Genomic DNA, 19,305 nt, shown 5'->3' with positions numbered 1-19,305 from the left:
TTATTCTGACAGTTGTTTGCTTTATTTAGTCATGAATCATGTTATTCACTTAATGTTAAGAGCATATTTTGCACAGCCTGACAGGTGGGATTTGTCACACTTCTGCTGCTATGGAAAACTTTCCTCTAACTTTTTAAAAGGGAAGGAAAGCAGAACAAATTCCCTTGAAATCACTTTCAGTATATTCACTGGTTAAAGTTAGGCAAATATGATCCTAAAAAAGGCACTAATAAATTCTTTTGTCTGTACAGTGGCATTAAAACATGTGAAAAAATTTAAGTTGGCTTGAAAAGCTAAAAATGTAAAATATTTTCCAAGGGCTGACTCTAACACTTTGGCTCTCCCCACCCCCGCCTGAACACATCCAGATGAAATCTCTTTCCACTGACTCCTCTTTTGCCAAAACATGTTAATAGTCACTCTGCATCCCCAAAACAGTCTCCCCAGAAGCTGTTGCTCCTTCCATCTATATTCTTCAGTTCAGTCGTTCAGTCACGTAAAACTCTTTGTGACGCCACAGACTGCAGCACGCTAGGCTTCCCTGTCCATCACCAACTTCCAGAGCTTACTCAAACTCATGTCCATTGAGTTGGTGCTGCCATCCTACCATCTCATCCTCTGTCGTCCCCTTCTCCTCCTGCCTTCAATCTTTCTCAGCATTAGGGTCTTTTCTAATGAGTCAGTTCTTTGCATCAGGTGGCCAAAGTATTGGAGCTTCAGCTTCAGCATCAGTTCTTCCAATGAATATTCAGGACTGATTTCCTTTACTTCTGACTGGTTTGATCTCCTTGCAGTTCAAGGGACTCTCAAGAGTCTTCTCCAACACCATAATTCAAAAGCATCAATTCTTCGGCTCTCAGCTTTCTTCATGGTCCCACTCTCATATCTATACTCTTAGCTACTTTCTTTTAATCAAACTCCCTTGAATAAATGATCACAATACTGCCCATTTACCAGTCCTTGTCTGGTACCAGACTATTGTATGAACAGAAGTCTTACTCATCCTTACATCTTGCTGCCTAGCACAGTGCCTGGCACATGACAGGCACTCAATAAATCTCTTCTTTCATCTCTAACTTGACAGTGCCCCTTTTTAGTTCTGTAATTCTCAGTAGTCTGACTTTAGGTTCTGAAGTGATCAAGAAAACCACAGGTTCTTTCCAAAAGCAAACGTGAATATGTACAGACACACAAATATTTTCATGTACGGCCCCAGGATGGAACCCTTGCACTGAATCGAATTCAGTGGTCTCTTTCATTTTCATCATGACTCACCCTGCGTGTATACTGCTAATCCTAGTTTTGGGATTGGGTCAAGCGGTTTCCTTCCCCAAGAATGTTTGCTCTAAGCCAAATGCTTTAAGGCCAGCCTGGGGTTTCATGTTTTCCTAGGAACCAGATTTGATTTACCTAACTTTACAGTAACCGTTCCTTGTTCTGTATTTCATTATCTCTCATGAATGATGCCTGTACGTGAGAATTAATGAAGGAAAATTGAGTCCGAAATCTAACAGATTGTCCCTGCTCTTATCCGAACGCAGTAATTGTGAAACTCAACATCCTTTCCCTGTAGCGAGAACACATTCTTTCCTTAAGTCAACACCCCACCCCCCACCCAGCTCTCTTTGGGTCCTCTCCTTGTTGCCTGGGTTTGATTCCTGACCTTTAATGCTCTATTACAGAGATGATGAATGGCCTCCTATCTTGACTGCTCATTCTTTAAGGGGAGGATTCCTGTCCTGTCCCCTGCATCTCCGATAGCTTGTGCAGGGCCTGGTAGAGGAAGTCCTCAGTAACTGTTTGATGGGTGAACGACTTACTGCAGCATTAGAAAGCGAAATTCCACAGCTTCTTGACTTTACTTATTCCACCCATCAGGCAGAGTCCTTGAATTATTTCCATAGTTTCAGTGGTAAATACATTTAATCTGTTTAGTACCCTAGTCAGCAGCTTCCTCAAATTTATCGCCCATGCCCCTCAGCTGCAGTAGAATTTTTGTTGCTGCAAATTTGTTAACACAGAAACACTAGTGCAGTTAATAGGAAAAGAAAACTGGAGAAGGCGCCCAAGAAAAACAATGGCTTGTGTTAAAAGAAGGTACAAGTGTAGAAGAAAGCCTCATGAGAAAAGCATTAATTCTAAATTTGACTGCTTCTCATAATTTCTGACCTATAGTTTGAAAAACCAAACCTTAAGACATAGAAGACATTTATAAAGTAAACCCCCTTGACACTAATTTCAGTTGGAAACATCTTAAGAAATGTAACTGGAAGTAACATTATTTGGCACAAAAGACAACAGGTCCAAGGTAAAGCCTTGAAGAGATTTTGAAGAGTATGGTGTGTATAAAGACCAGGGCAATTCCACTGACAATTACTATTAAACACCTACTTCCTGTGTGAGGTACTGCATTGGACATGGTGGGAAATGAAAGGGCAATAAATACTCTGTCTTTGCCATAAAATTAATGAAATATATTCATAACCATAATTCAAGGAAGATGTACAATAATACATCTCGTAACTTAAATAATACATAATGTACCTCAGGACTGTAGAAAACAATATTAGATAAGATCAGAGGAAGATTTTAGAACGGCATCTGAACTGGGTCCAAAGAATCGGTAAAATCTGGGTGTCTTCCAGCAGAATTATACTGTCGTATACTATGTGCTGCTGTGTGATGCAGTTAACTTGATCTCCTGTAACTAATTCACTAAGATCCCTAAAAGTGAGGTACTGTTATCTCCTGCACACCTATGGTACGCCAGGCTATACATAAGATAGCCCTTCATACAGGCCTTGCTTCAGGTGGGGCTGACAGACAGGTGGGAGACTTACCCTCAGGCTGTGTTTCTACCCGCAGTGGAGCTGAACTCTCTCCAGGGCCATGCTTATTTTGAGCCATAACTCTAAAGATGTACACTGTTGCTGGCATTAGGTTTTGAATGGTCACCTGCATTTCTCCTGGGCGACTGGTATTCTCAACACGTTCCCTTTGGATAAACAGGGATTTGGAAAGAAATAACATTGATTATGGAAATTTCTAGAATGTGCAGTTTCATTTTCATTGCAATATCTATAGACACCACACTGCATCAAAATCTTAATAAATTTAAGTCAAATTAACTCTCAAAAAAGGAAAGTTTTGGGGGTGGAATGGTGCATGGAATATGGACACTGGTTAAGACCAATGTCACAGATGTCTGAGAAGTCACTGATGTTCTTGCTTAAACATCACTGGTATCGCTGGTCATAATCACAACTTCAAGAGTCTTCTCAGTGCCATCTCAAATAGGGTAACTAGTCACAAATTTTGTACACTAGAATCACTGAGTTTTAAGGGGTTATGTTTAGGGAGACAAACAGAAGGTGATTATAGGTATGATCCGATTTTCACAGAAAATATCAAAGAATGTTACGTATCTTTTGGATACTAAACTCTTAATAAAAGGAAAATTAGAGATTATCACTTAAAACTGGGAACAAAACATTAAAAATTTAAATGAATCTAAACTATAAGATAAGCTAATAACTACTCTGATTTTTACAATCTATTTCTTACTTTTTAAAAAATTATTTTCAAACTGATCTAAAATATTTAGCAAATCTTATCACAAATGGTGCAAATGGCTAGTGGTCTGGTGTTATGAGATGAAAACATAAAAGTAGTTATCAGGTTCTTTAAAACAGGTGGCTTCCAGGCTCTATTTTTGGGGTCTGTGTGTCTACAATAATTATGCTCAGTGTACTATGCTTACTATAACAAAGACTGTATTTGCTTTCAATGGATACTGTGAAAGAAAATACTTGTTTTAGACAAATAGCTATTTTTTTTTTTTTAAGAATTACTGATTATGTGAGGAAAGATCTGTGTCTATCTTGAGAGAGTAATAAAAGGGCCCAAAACTACTTTGTGGGAGAAATTATTTGAAATTGCCTAAAAATCTATTGAATTAAATTCTTACTTTAAAATATTGATAATTTTCCCTGAAATTTGTTTAAATAAATGGTTAAACAAACAGATTAAAATTTGTTAAGTTCTACACAACCATATGCCAATTTGTCTGATTGTACGTGAATATCTGCATTTCAGAGACTCAAGTGTTTTTCAATAGTTTTCTATGGTTCTTTAAACTACCTTATGTTAATTAAAACAAACAGTACCCACCCACATCATACTTATAGAGGCTGCTTGTCTACAGTCAGGTCCATTGGAAAATATCATGGTAACAAAAGTTACTGCTCAGAGACTCTTGAGATATCTATTGATATTTTCTCTTCAGCTAAACCTCTCAATCATAAGATTTAGGAGAGTATCAATTGATTTCCTATGATGTGAGGTTTCTGGCATTCAATCCAATCACAAATGACTGCTGTCTAAGACAAAGTATGGTATGTGACACTTCACTAAACTAAAAGCTCAGTGCCAGAGCACAGATTAGTTTGTTTTGCTCACTGCGCATCAAAGTTTAAACAAGACCTTTCCGAGAAAGACAGTGAAAGGGGCACTATTTTACTTTAAATTGAAGTGAGAGTGTTTCATCCACGTTCACATACTCCAGAAGCACTAGCAGAAGGTTCATACACCAAAGCAGCATCACATGTATGTGGAATGAATGAATGGAAATTTGCCTTCTAATGTGTAAATTTTATATAGTAATGATATCATCTTTATCTTTTTGTTTGTTCCTATGTAAAATGGGGGCTTCCCCGGTGGCTCAGTGGTAAAGAATTCACCTATCAATGCAGGAAATGAGGGTTTGATCCCTGGGTTGGGAAGATCTTCTGAAGAAGGAAATGCCAACCCACTCCAGTATTCTTGTCTGGGAAATTCCATGGACAGAGGAGCCTGACGGACTACAGTCCACGAGATCACAAAAGCGTCGAATACGAACGACTTAGCAGCTAACCAACAACAATGTAAAAGGGGAAAAAAACCTAGAACAAATTTCTACAGAAGCATTATGATAAGAAAAAATCAATAGTTGATATGATTCCCTAAGATCAAACATCTAACACTCAAAAAAACTTCTAACAGTAGACTGATCTGAGGTCACAGAACCAAGTCTGTCTGGAAATAAAACTGACTTCAGGGAAGATTTGGGGTGAGTTATGAAGGACAATTTTCATAAATGTGTGAGGTTACAATGGGAGTTAGGTTAGAATGTCTTAGCTGAGAGTCAAAAGAGAAAGAAAAAAGTACATTTGTACCAAGACAGTGCTGGGTCAGAACTTAGGAGCTCCAATTCTAGTTCTGGCAACACTGCTGGCTTGCAAAGTCACTAATTCTTTCTGGGCTTCAGTTTCTTCATGTATTAAATGAAAGAATGAGCCCAGGGTGGTGAATTTTTTCTTAAAGGGCTTGATAGTAAGTATCTATAGGCCAAGACACAAAATGAAAAATATTACTGACCATCTCCACAGTTAAAAATCTAAGTATAACTTTACAGCTGGCCCTCACTATCCACAGTTCTGTATCTGGGGATTCAACCAACTGTGGATCCTGTAGTACTATACTACAAATTTACTGAGAAAAATCCACATGTAAGTGAACAAGTACAATTCAAACCCATGTTGTTCAAGGGTCAACTGTAGTTATTTATATAACCTATTAAAGTGTAACCACTTGAAAAATGTAAAACTTATTCTTAGGTCTTGGGCCATAAAAACAAGTTTGATTTGGCCCATGTTACATAGTTTGATGATCCTGGAGCAGACTAACAGATTTGTAAGGCTGTGTGCTAAGTTGATTCAGTCATGTCGGACTCTATGCACCCTACGGACTGTGGCCTACCAGGCTCCTCTGCCCGTGGGGATTCTCTAGGCAAGAATACTGGAGTGGGTTGCCGTGCCCTCCTGTAGGGGATCTTCCCGACCCAGGGATTGAACCTGCGTCTCTTACGTCTCCTGCACTGGCAGGCCAGTGCTTTACCACTAGCACCACCTGGGAAGCCCTTATCCAATTCTGAAAGTGAAAGTTGCTCCATCTTGTCCAACTCTTTGCAACCCCAAGGACTACACAGTCCATGGAATTCTCCAGGGCAGAATACTGGAGTGGGTAGCCCTTCCTTTCTCCAGGGGATCTTCCCAACCCAGGGATCCAACCCAGGTCTTCCGTGTTGCAGGCGGATTCTTTACCAGCTAAGTCATGAGGGAAGCCCAATTCTAAATGCTATTAATTTCTGAAATAACTTACTCTGTACTTCCGCTTAGTGGCTAATAGAAAATACTGCTGTTTAAAGGCATTGAAAACAAAAGTGAATATTTCACAGGTAAAATGGCAGAGGAAGGGCCCTTTGAAACTTCAGGAAGCTAGAGTACCCAATCGGAGAAGGCAATGACACCCACTCCAGTACTCTTGCCTGGAAAATCCCATGGACGGAGGAGCCTGGTGGGCTGCAGTCCATGGGGTTGCTAAGAGTCGGACACGACTGAAGCGACTTAGCAGCAGAGTACCCAACAGAATCATACAGCTCATTACCAAGGCACACAGTGCCCCCTGGTGGTTGAATTATCAGATGCAAGAAGTAGGGGAATTTGTAAATGCAGGCAGTGGCATATACCCTCACATCGAAAGGTTGTCTATGAAAATAATACATTACCTTCAATTTTTAGATGAAAAAATGTAAACTTATAAAGATTAAATAAATTTTGTTTATAAAACAATTAATAGAATCTAGTCTCTGACTTGGTGTTATTTCTATTCCTTCACTGCTTCTATTCAGAAATCATGATCTTAATGAAATAGCAAAAATTATTACTACAATCTCCAAGAATCTTCCATTGAAATATTCCCCAGATTTACTGTTGCAAATCACTGCTCTCATCTCCATCCAGGCCTACCATATGCTTGTGTGTGTGTTTAGTTGCTCAGTTATGTCTAATTCTTCACGACCCCATGGACTGTAACCCACCAGGCTCCTCTGTCCGTGGAATTCTCCAGGCAATAATACTAGAGTTGGTTGCTATTCCCTTTTCCAGGGGATCTTCTCAACCCAGGGATTGAATCTGGGTTTCATGCATTGTAGGCAGATTCTTTACTGACTTCCCACCACGGAGGAAGCCCCACATGTTTAGATCAACCTAACTACTGCTGATTTGTCTCCCTGACTCCACCACTCTTCTTCTCTAATCTTGTGTAGAACCTGCCAAGGACTGCTAATAAAAGCTGTTTAATAAACCATGTGCACACTTGCTCAGGAGTCTGAAATGGTCCCTTCTTAATTGATCATGTCCAGATTCTTACTTGCATTTTAACACTTGGCTCCAAACTTCCTTACACTTTATTATAATCTCTTACTAATTCTGACCAAAAACTCTAGGCCAGAGCTTTCTTACTTTTCCATCTTTTCAACAATATACACACAAATTGGATCCTCTTCCTTTATGTATATTGCTACTTGCCTTGTCCTCCTGCTCTGGCTAATTGATAAAAATGATTTCTATACTTTTTTCTAATATACTTAAGTCTTAAAAAATATGTTTTGATACATTTATAACATTGTTATACACAAAGATATAACTTGTATTCCTTCTACTAAATGGGGGTTAACTATCAACATTATTTTTTGAATAATTATTATTTCTCCACTGTCTGAAATTACTCACTCAACAAATATTTATTAAGTGCTACTGATAAGCCAGGCTCTGTTCTAGCTGATGGTGATACTCTACTGAACAAGACAAATGCAACGAATGTGTTAATAAAAAGAGAACATTTCTGAGTGTTAAGTGTTCTGGAAAAAAAAAACACCCACAAAAGCTAAAAAACAAGACATGGTGGTATGTTACAGTGATGTTCCGGAACATGTTTAACAACTGGCTCTGCTTTGTAGCACTTGTCGCTGTAAATACTCCCCCACGCCCAACTTCGAGCTACCAGGTCATCACTGGGTTTGCAAAATTTCTTGAAAACTTAACAACTGGCTTGGGAACAAGCCACCAAGTGCCCCAGTGTGTGACAGTGACCAAGAAGCTGTGTTGGGTGGGTAGTCACGGAAGACCCGAGAAGAGACCTTCTGAGGATGGTGGACAAGAAGCCAGACAGTTGTTTGCGAAGGAAATGCAATCCTGGTAGAAGGAACAAGAAGGCCTTCTACTAGAAGCAAAGACCCTGTGATGTATGTAAGATTGCTTCTGAGGAATTACTAAAAGCTTCTGTCCTTCTGTGAAACCCCATGGACTTTGCAATGGGATTTGAAAGTCTACTGGAAACATTTCAAGACAGGTGCTGTTTGGCAGTCATGCCTTGCCTTTCTGTGACCAGCAGGATGTTTCCTTATCGCTGTAACTGCAAAACATCCACCGCAGTGTTCAGATGAACACTCCATCACCCTGTGAGCAGCGCGATCCTTCTGACTCAGATTATGTCACTCACTTAGGCATCTCCAGAGTCTTAACCCAAGGGGCACTGACTTGACTAAGGTTCCTGTACCTTCTGAACTTGCCAGTTTGGTATTAAATACAATATATATCAAATGTAAGCACCCTAGTAGAAATACAAGCTTAACTGCATGGACCAGAGCCCTAACCCAAACAGGTATTTCAGCTTTCTTATTTTGGTGTGAAGTAACAGCACAATGAAGGGTTCTACTCAGCAATGTTAAGAATACACAGTCAGCATGTGGCGTGGGACCTCCCAAAGAGCCTATGACTGCCTGGGAAAACAACATAAACACACATAAAATAACAGAAGAGTAACAACTATGGCAGTATCAGATGTGTTATCATAACTAAGTGCCAATATCAGTGGCACAAATATACATAGAAGAGAAAAGCTACATGTGCTGAAAAAGTACAGGGAGATTTATGAGGGCTCCACTGGGCTTAATCTGAGCCAAGAAAGATTAACTGAATTTTATAGTGGTAGTTGAGAAACGGGAAAGGGGGAACGTGACCAAAGAGAAAATGGGGGGAAAAAAGGCTGCAGAGTGACAGGAATTAGACTGGTTTCATTAGAAAGTGAGTTAACTAGGGTTAAAGGAAAATAAGGTTGGATAGATAAAATACAGGTAGACTGTGCAGTGAAGTAGCCTGGTGATTCTGGAAAATCTCCAAAAGCAATGGAGAGGCAATGTGAGTTCCTGAAAGAAGTGGGGATGGAGAGGAATGTAATGAAAATACTGTTTTAGGAAAATGGGTCACTTAGTAACCTCATGTCATCAAGCAGACCCCTTGAGCTCAACAGCCCACACCTGCTTAAGGGTGCAGGCAGATGTAACACCCTTAATTTCTAGAATCTGAAAGTTCTAAGTAAGACATAGCCTATAGGTTGTACTTGACTGAATCATATTAAAAAGGGTATTCTTGGTTACATTTTAATATTTCTACTTAAATACCTTTATTTACCCTCTCCCCAGTCATCCCAGAAAGGCAGGAAAGAACACCAGGACCTTCTCTGTTTAGGGATTTACTTTTCATGACCTACGACTACAAACAACGTATCTCTGTGACCACATTTTCTGGACTGAAAGCTGGTACAGATTCTGCACAGCAGAGAGTCAGGGTGGGCACAAATGGTCTTGGGAGGACAAAATGCAGCCAACTGGCTCCAGACATACAGGCACTTACCTAGCAATCCCCTCCTTGGTGTAGAAGACAGAGTAGGTAAGGTTGTCCCCATGAGGATCGGATGCAGGTGTCCGCCACGTCAGTTTGATGAAGCGGGTAGAGACCAGGGAGGCCACGACATCCCGTGGGGCTGAAGGCAGTGGTCCAGCTGTGGCTGGTGCTAGATGGTCAGTAGTGGCACTGGTCAGTGAAGTGGGAGGTAATGTTGGGATGGCAACATCTTGTCATGTGCAAATATTGGGGAATATGAAGGGCAAACCACGACGGTTTTAAAAAAGAGAACAGAAAAAACAAAAAACAAAAAAGAAATAAACAAAACCACGATGGGAAATAAAATAAAATGAATGAACATAAAAAAGGCCATTAAACTGAAGGCTAACATGCAGGCCAAGGGTAACTACTGAAAACTAATGGGCACTAGTCAAGACACACCACCGCAGAGCAAGCAGGCTTTCTGGTCACTATGATGGCTGTGGGTGAGGGAAAGGGAGGTGACAGCTGAGGACAGGACATCTCACAGAAGCACATCAGTGCCCAAGGCATTTTCTTTAGTTCTGAAGGCAGCATGCAACATCTGTCAAATTTTGCATGTGTAAGTCTTATACGTGATAAGAACCTCAGTATTTTTTCCCACTTTATCAAATATTGAACAATGTGTGTAGTATGGCTGAGCCTAGTTACACTTACCTTGGGCCCCAGACTATCGTGACCTCACTGCAGAGCTGTGTATGCCTCTAGCTCTGCAGGAGTTCAAAAGTCACATCTTCAAGTGAAATCTAACATTAAAGTCTGCTCTCTGTGGTTGGCAATACCCAGGGAAGTTTGATAACCTTCCTCAATTCACTCAGTTAGTTCATTTGCCATCTTATCAATTCATTTAATTACAACAGTATAGTATCATGAATCACAAATCCCAAAGCCACACAAACACAATATGTATTGTTTTGTGCTTACACAAAATACATTGTTCCATCTGTTTGGTACAGTCCTCACTACCAAGTAACAGATTACAACTGCTAGCAGACTTCAGGGACTCAATGGGACAGATGAAGCAGTGGCAAATCAGAGCTCTGCTGTTCAAATGCTTGTCTGTATGTCCCTTCTGTTGCAGGACACTTCTGATTTTAGAAGCCCATTCCTAATATACATCTAAAATATCCTTCACCTTGCAGTACACATTTAATCTCACAATTTTAATTTTAATCTCACAATTTTCAAATGAAGGAATTCATTAGAAATGTGTCATAACCTTAATGGGGAAGTTAGAAGAGAGGCAGACAGGAAAATACGAAAATTCTGGACCTCATTTCAATGAAATAGTAGGAAAACCACCTCCTGAAAATGAGGGAATCTTTTAAACTGAGGCAGTCTAAATGAATATGCCGGTGAGAATAAATACTCCAAGGGAAGGGACAGAGGAAGACCAATGTAAAGTCTCCCTACAGCTACCATTTATTGAGCACTTCCTACATGGCACTCTGGCTCTTTGTATGAAAGTCACTCAGTCGTGTCTGACTCTTTGTCACCCCATGGACTATATCCCTCCAAGCGCCTCTGTCCATGGAATTCTCCAGGCAAGAATACTGGAGTGGGTTGCCATTTCCTTCTCCAGAGGGTATTCCTGACCCAGAGATCGCATCCGGGTCTCCTACATTGCAGGTGGATTCTTTACCATCCAAGCTATCAGGATTCTTTATGTGGACTCATGTAGTCTTTACAACTCTATGAAATAGGTACTATTGCTGTATCTCTGTATTATATATGGAGAATACATTTAAAAGGGCTAAATCACCCTTCCTAGGAATAGGAAGTAGTGGAGTGTTAAAACCAACCATAGTTTTTAGCTTAAGAGACCTCTGGGTTTAATAGGAGTTTTTAGCTGTGGTCATGCCATTCAGGGTAATGGCAGTGGTCAGGGGCTCCTGCTTCTTTTTGTCAGTCCCCTCCCCCCACCCCCCCCCCCCCCCACCGCCTGCAAATCCCATGAAGGTAATACAAAGGCCCAGGACAAATGGCTGCATATGCACTAGGTGTTATAAGAGAAAAATCACTGAGTTTCTGAGATTTACCACTTTTATAGCAAGGGAAAGCAAGCTCTAGACAAAGAATAGACCTGCTGTGGATATCTAATTTAATTCTGTTGTGCCTTTTATGGCTTCAGTCTTTAAAAAGACACTGAAACTTGTTTTGTGTCCCAACACGTGGATTATCCTAACAATTGTCCCATATATGCTCAAAAAGAATCTGTATCTGCAGTCATTGGGTGGAAAGTCTATGTTAGCTAGGCCAAGATGACTGAGAGGATCCTTTAAGTTCTCTATATTCTTTTTAACTTTTTCTAATTGTTACCAGTTTTTGAGAGCAAGATATTGAAATCTCCCACTATTATCACTGATTTACATATTTCTTTTTTTGAAAATAACAACTACAAATGCATATACAACAACAAAGCCCCCAAATATATGAATCCAAAGAAATCTGGGAAAATCTCAAATATTTGGAAATGAAGCAATCCATGAGTCAAAGAAGAAACCACAAGAAATAAAAAATTTAACAAATAATAAAAAATTAATAAAAAATTTTAAACTGAATGAAATGAAAATACAACATATTAAAAATGGAGACATGCAATTAAAGCAGTGCTTAGAGGGAAATTAAGATGTCTTTATCAGAAGAAAAGTCTATGTGAATTATCTAAGCTTTCACCTTACTGAAGAGTATAGATCTTAAGCATTTTTACATACAAAAAGGTAACCATATGAGTTAAAGGATGTGTTAACTAATTTAACTGTTGGAATGTTTTCACAGTGTATATGTATCAAATAATTATATTGCACACTTCAAATATATTATCATTTATTTGTCAACTGAAGTGAAGTGAAAGTCACTCAGTCGTGTCCGACTCTTAGCGACCCCATTGACTGTTCATGGAATTCTCCAGGCCAGAATACTGGAGTGGGTAGCCTATCCCTTCTCCAGCAGATCTTCTCAATTCAGGAATCAAATCAGGTCTCCTTCACTGCAGGCGGATTCTTTACCAACTGAGCTCTCAGGGGAGCCAATTTGTCAATTATACCTCAACACAAATGAAAAAATTTAATTTTATCCACATTCTTAAAAAAACACAAGGTTAATAAATTAAGGGAAGATGTTGTTGTTGTCGTTCAGTTGCTCAGTTGTGTCCAACTCTTTGCAACCCCATAGACTGCAGCATGCCAAGCTTCCCTATCCATCACCAACTCCCGGAGCTTGCTCAAACTCATGTCCCTCGAGTCAGTGATTCCATCCAGCCATCTCATCCTCTGTCGCTCCCTTCTCCTCCTGCCTTAGATCTTTCCCGGCACCAAGGTCTTCTCCAATGAGTTGGCTCTTCCTATCAGGTGGCCAAAGTACTGGAGCTTCAGCTTCAGCATCAGTCCTTCCAATGAATATTCAGGACTGATTTCCTTTAGGATGGACTGGTCTGTTCTCCCTGCTGTCCAAGGGACTCTCAAGAGTCTTCTCCAACACCACAGTTCAAAAGCATCAATTCTTCAGTGCTCAGCCTTCTTTATGCTCCAGCTTTCACATCTGTACATGACTACTGGGAAAACTATAGCTTTGACTTGACTATACAGACTTTTTGTTGGCAAAGTGATACCTCTGCTTTTTAATACACTGTCTAGGTTTGTCACAGCTTTTCTTTCAAGAGCAAGCATCTTTTAATTTCATGGCTGCTAGTCACTGTCCATAGTGATTTTGGAGCCCAAGAAAATAAGTCTGTCACTGTTTCCATTTTTTCCCCATCTATCTGCCATGAAGTGATAAGACCAGATGCCATGATCTTAGTTTTTTGAATGCTGAGTTTTAAGCCATGTTTTTCACTCTCCTCTTTCACCTTCATCAAGAGGCTCTTTAGTTCCTCTTCAGTTTCTGCCAAAGGGTGGTGTCATCTGCATATCTGAGGTTATTGATATTTCTCCCAGTAATCTTGATACCAGCTTGTGATTCATCCAGCTCAGCATTTCGCATGATATACTCTGCATATAAGTTAAATAAGTAGGGTGATAATATATAGCCTTGATATACTCCTTTCTCAATTTTGCATCAGTTTGTTATTCCATGTCTGATTTTAACTGTTGCTTACAGACCTGCATACAGGCTTCTCAGGAGGCAGGTAAGGTGGTCTGGTATTTCCAACTCTAAGAAAATTCCAAAAAAAGAAAATTCCACAGTCTGTTGTGATCCACACAGTCAAAGGCTTTGGCATAGTTAATGAAGCAGATGTTTTTCTGTAATTTCCTTGCTTTTTAAATGATAATCCAACGGATGTTGGCGGTTTGATCTCTGGTTTCTCTGCCTTTTCTAAATCCAGCTTGTACATCTGGAAGTTCTCAATTCACGTACTGTTGAAGCTTAGCTTGAAGGATTTTGAGCACTGCCTTACTAGCATGTGAAATGAGTGCAACTGTGCGATAGTTTGAACATTCTTTGGCATCGCGCTTCTTTGGGATTGGAATGAAGACTGATCTTTTCCAGTCCTGTGGCCACTTCTGAGTTTTCCAAATTTGTTGGCATTCTGAGTGCATCACTTTAAGAGCATAATCTTTTAGAATTTGAAACAGCTCAGATGAAATGCCATCATCTCCACTAACTTTGTAGTAATACTTCTTAAGACCCACTTGCCTTACACTCCAGGATGCTGAAATGCCATTATCTCCACCAACTTTGTAGTAATGCTTCTTAAGACCCACTTGCCTTACACTCCAGGATGTTTGGCTCTAGGTGAGTGACCACACCATCATGGTTGTCCGGGTTTGCATAGTTCTTCTGTGTATTCTTGCCACCTCTTCTTAGTATCTTCTGCTTCTGTTAGGTCCATGCCATTTCTGTCCTTTATTGTGCCCATCTTTACATGAAATGTACCCTTGGTATCTCTAATGTTCTTGAAGAGACCTCTAGTCTTTCCCATTGTATTATTTTCCTCTATTTCTTTGCATTGATCTCTGAGGAAGGCTTTTTTATCTCTCTTTGCTACTCTTTGGAACTGTGCATTCAAATGGGTATATCTTTCCTTTTCTCCTTTGCCTTTAGCGTCTCTTCTTTTCTCAGCTATTTGTAAGGCCTCTTCAGACAACCATTTTGCCTTATTGCATTTCTTTTTCTTGGGGATGATTTTGATCACTGCCTCCTGTACAATGTTATGAACCTCTGTCCATAGTTCTTCAGGCACTCTGTCTACCAGATCTAATCCCTTAATTCTTGTTCACTGATTCCTAAAATGTCAATTTTCACTCTTGCCATCTCCTGTTTCACCACTTCTGATTTACACTGATTAATGGACCTAACGTTCTAGGTTCCTATGTAATATTATTCTTTACAGCACTGTACTTTAATTTTACCACCAGACACATCCACAACTGGGCAGCGCCATGGATGCCCAGCCTCTTCATTCCTTCTGAGAGCTATTTCTCTGCTCTTCTCTAGTAGCATACTGGACACCTACCAACCTGGGTGGGGTTCATCTTTCAGTGTCGCATCTTTTTGCCCCTTTGTACTGCTGATGAGGTTCTCAAGACAAGAATGCTGAAGCAGTTTGTCATTCTCTTCTCCAGTGGACCATGTTGTGTCAGAATTCTTCACCATGACCCAGCTTTCTTCGGTGATGTAAGTTACCAAAATAAAAAATCAAAGAGGGAATAAGGCTACCAACCATACAGGTACTAAAAATCACAAGGGAATATGTGGCTTCCCTGGTGGCTCAGATAGTAAAGAATCTGCCTGCAATGCAGGAGACCCAGGTTCAATTTCTGGGTCGGGAAGATCCCCTGGAGAAGGGAACGGCTCCCCACTCCTGTATTCTTGCCTGGAGAATTCTATAGGCAGAGGTGCCTGGTGGGCTACAGTCCATGGGGTCACAGAGTCGGACACAACTGAGGGACTAGAGAGAGAGATTGTGAACAAATTTATGTCAATAAATTAGACAACTTAAAGGAAGTACAAAAGTACAAAAGTTTCCAGAAAGACAGTAATTATCAAAGCTACTCAAGAGGAAACACAAAATCTGGATAGAGTTATGTAATAAACTTAGTTAGTAAATAATAATCTTCCCACAGAGAAAAGCCCAAGTCCAGATGATTTTGCTGGTGAATGCTATCAAATATTTAAAAGAAGACTTGGTACTAATCCTTCACCACTCTTTCAGAAATAGAAGCACTTTCAACTCATTCTGTGAAGTTAGTATTACTCTGATATAAAAGCCAGACAAAGATACCACATGAAAAGAAAACTACAGAGCAACATCCCCCATTGTCACAGATACAAAATATTAGCAACCCATTTTTGGGAACATAGCAAGAGGTTTTTTCTGGGCTCCAAAATCACTGCAGATGGTGATTGCAGCCATGAAATTGAAAGACGTTCATTCCTTGGAAGGAAAGCTATGACCAACCTAGATAGCATATTCAAAAGCACAGACATTACTTTGCCAACAAAGGTCTGTCTAGTCAAGGGTGTGGTTTTTCCAGTGGTCATGTATGGATGTGAGAGTTGGACTGTGAAGAAAGCTGAGCGCCGAAGAATTGATGCTTTTGAGCTGTGGTGTTGGAGAAGACTCTGAGAGTCCCTTGGACTGCAAGGAGATCCAACCAGTCCATCCTAAAGGAGACCAGTCCTGCATGTTCACTGGAAGGACTGATGCTAAAGCTGAAACTCCAATACTTTGGCCACCTCATTCAAAGAGCTGACTCATTGGAAAAGACTCTGATGCTGGGAGGGATTGGAGGCAGGAGGAGAAGGGGACAACAGAGGATGAGATGGCTGGATGGCATCACTGACTCGACGGACGTGAGTTTGGGTGAACTCAGGGAGTTGGTGATGGACAGGGAGGCCTGGCGTGCTGCAATTCATGGGGTTGCAAAGAGTCGGACACGACTGAGCGACTAAACTGAACTGAACTGAAGTAAGAGGTTTATAAGTCACAATCAAGTAGAATTTATCACAGGAACTGAAGACTAGTTTAATATACAGAAATGAATGTAATACACCATATTAAGAGGAAGAAAACCCAGTTCCACTATGGTTATTGGTTCCAGTTTAATGACACACTAGACCTTGACAAAGTATCACTTTTAGTAGATTATAATTATGAGCTTTGCCTATAGGTCTATGCACTTAACTGTTTCTAGGTAGAGATCATTAAATTCAGTGCTGGGCATGTTGCTCTCAGTTAAGTGGATGCAGTTATTTTAATCTGACACCCACTTATACCAGCCAAGCGAACTATCTGCAGCAGGCACGTTTAAGTTTTCTTTGGAAATTCCACTTTGTAAAAATTTGTTTTAAAAATTTGTTCCTTTTGCATAATCTTTCTCTGAAAATAGATTAGGTTTAGAACTTCTTTAAAAATCTTCTGAACCTCCTTCCAAAGTTAAGAACGTATTGGGGAAAATGTCTGTTTTGCCAGCCCTGCATTTCCATATGTAAAGGAATAACTTAATTTGTATTTCCCAGGAACATTCATAGCAGCATTATTCAGAATTCAGTGAACACTGAACAGAACTGAGTCAGATTTACATGGTGCTTATTGCTCCAAACATAACAGCAATGTGAACGAAAGTACAGTTCCAGAGTTGGGGGAGTGTTAACAAGTATGCCACAGAAAAAGAAAATAATCATATTTGGTCATGCTTATCACATGTTAAAGACTCAGCAATTTTGTAGCAAAGAAACATGTTCAGTTTGTTAACCTAGCATTTCTTATTCGACCATGAAATCTCTTTTTCCACAAACAGAGATCTCGGTTGGGCAATCCTGAACTAAATGAAACCCAAGTGATACCTGAGATACTATTGAGCAGCGAGAGCCTTTACAAGAGCCCCTGTCTGAAAACCTCCAGTCATGGTTCAACTACTTCAGTAGATAATCTATTTCACATTTTCAGATTCATTTTGATATTTGGCAAAACTAATACAATTATGTAAAGTTTAAAAATAAAATAAAATTGGAAGAATAAAAAAAAAAATTAAAAAAAAAAATAAAAATGAATAAGCTTGTTGTAAAAGTTACTTGTATAATACATAAATATACAAAGTATCTTAAGAATCAAAGTTTCGCTTTGCATTATCTCCAAAATACCACCCTTATTTTGGTCCATGTTCTTCCAAAAATCTTCCTTTTCATAATACACTTACATGTACACATAAGTATGAGAATGAAATTATACCAACCACGTTACTTTCCAATCTACTCTATGTTATAATATATCTTTAAGAGCTTCCCGTCAGTATAATAAAGAGGCCTCATTATTCTCAATTGCTGCATATTACTCTTTAATACAAATATATCACAATTTTATTCATTTCTTTATACTGTTTGCATTTATGTTGGTTAATTATTTAAGGCTCCTATAGATAATGTTTTTGTAAACTTTCCTATACACATATCTTTGTGCACATGTATAAACATTTCTGTAACATAAATTCCTATAAGTGAAAATGCCGAGCCAAAGGTTTGTAAATTTGAAAGTTGACAGAAGATGGTTATTTTGGCTTCAGTTTAAGGACAGAGAGTTGAATACATCTTTGTGTCTACCACTTTATTAAAAAACAACAGCAGCAAATAGGACAAGAAATACACACACAAACTCCACTTTGGATAAAACTCAGAGATATGTGCAATCTGAACCCAAAATATACGAAAAACAAAACAAAACCAAAAATGGAGAGAGAAGTAAATTAATTAATGGAGCAAAGTCAATCTAAGTGCCTCCAGAGGGACAGATTGATAAGACTCAAACCAACTGACTTTGAGGAACTAGCAGCACTTCAGAAGACAGTGGTGATATAGGGGGCAGAGGCCTTAGGAGCTATAAAATCTCCAACTCACCCATAAAAATGGAGCTTTACATTCAGGAGAAACCAAACCAAAGAGGCTCTGGGCTCACAGGAGACCATCAGAAGGATTAAGACCACATACTAAAAAGTTTGGAACTGCCTATCTCCCTGGCTCAACAAGTTCCAGTAGGTTGGCAACCAGGCAGGCTTACTATCACTCTGCAGGAGATTGAAGTGAAGATGTGAAGTGAAGATCTGAAGATTTATCCAGATCATTCTCTGGATAAACTGAAGCAGAGAAGACTTACAAATACTGCTACCTGGTGAGTTCTCAGCAACAGTTACAGAACACATGGCTACCTAATTATTCTATACTAAAGCTCAGCAGTTAAAAAACTTTACCCTCAAAAAACTTTATCGTTTTTTTATCCTGAGAAACAGGATATTTGCACAAAAAGTTTAATGGAAAACAGGGTCAGACCTGTGTCTCCTGAATTGGCAGGATGAAATCTGTGTAGAGTTTACGTTAATAGTGATTATATTGGTATTAACTTATGTCAGCCTTTAGGCATAGTTCAACAAGACAGTCGAAAAGATAAATTTATACTTGTAAGCATCATTGGTTTTCCTTAATTCTGGCAAACTTCTGCTCCTCCAAGGGTTAGTGCAGATGTCATATTTTTCCACAGAATTTTCATTTAGTTCTTTTACACATTTCCATTTCTTTACTGAACTACCATTTGTTCCCTCATGATGTTCCTGTTTTCCTTTATATCTGAATACATTTATAATAGCTGCTTTAAATTCCTTGTCTGCTAATTTCACCATGTTTTCCATTTCTGGGTTTGTTTTCTACCAATTGACTTTTCTCCAAATTGTGGTTCACATTTTCTTTATGGCATGTGTAGTAATTTTGATTC

At 39.4% G+C, this 19,305-nt stretch overlaps 1 protein-coding gene across 7 annotated transcripts in view; it reads right to left on the bottom strand.

Moving 5' to 3' along the window:
- Positions 1-19,305, bottom strand: part of NEO1 (neogenin 1) — a 239,690-nt gene that overhangs the window by 54,846 nt on the left and 165,539 nt on the right. For 4 of the 7 annotated variants that reach the window (XM_010809028.4, XM_024997933.2, XM_005211432.5 and 1 more), the window contains exons 8-9: positions 9,573-9,792; positions 2,841-2,995 (exon numbers count right to left, since the gene is read on the bottom strand). In XM_010809028.4, coding sequence (XP_010807330.1) covers positions 2,841-2,995; positions 9,573-9,792 — 375 coding nt within the window. The remainder of the gene's footprint in view (positions 1-2,840; positions 2,996-9,572; positions 9,793-19,305) is intronic. The other 3 variants (XM_003586507.5, XM_024997936.2, XM_024997937.2) reach the window with 1 other exon arrangement.

The sequence above is a fragment of the Bos taurus genome, chromosome 10, assembly GCF_002263795.3.
Source record: "Bos taurus isolate L1 Dominette 01449 registration number 42190680 breed Hereford chromosome 10, ARS-UCD2.0, whole genome shotgun sequence".
NCBI classification, from domain to species: domain Eukaryota; kingdom Metazoa; phylum Chordata; class Mammalia; order Artiodactyla; family Bovidae; genus Bos; species Bos taurus.
This window is presented reverse-complemented; position numbering and strand designations above follow the sequence as displayed.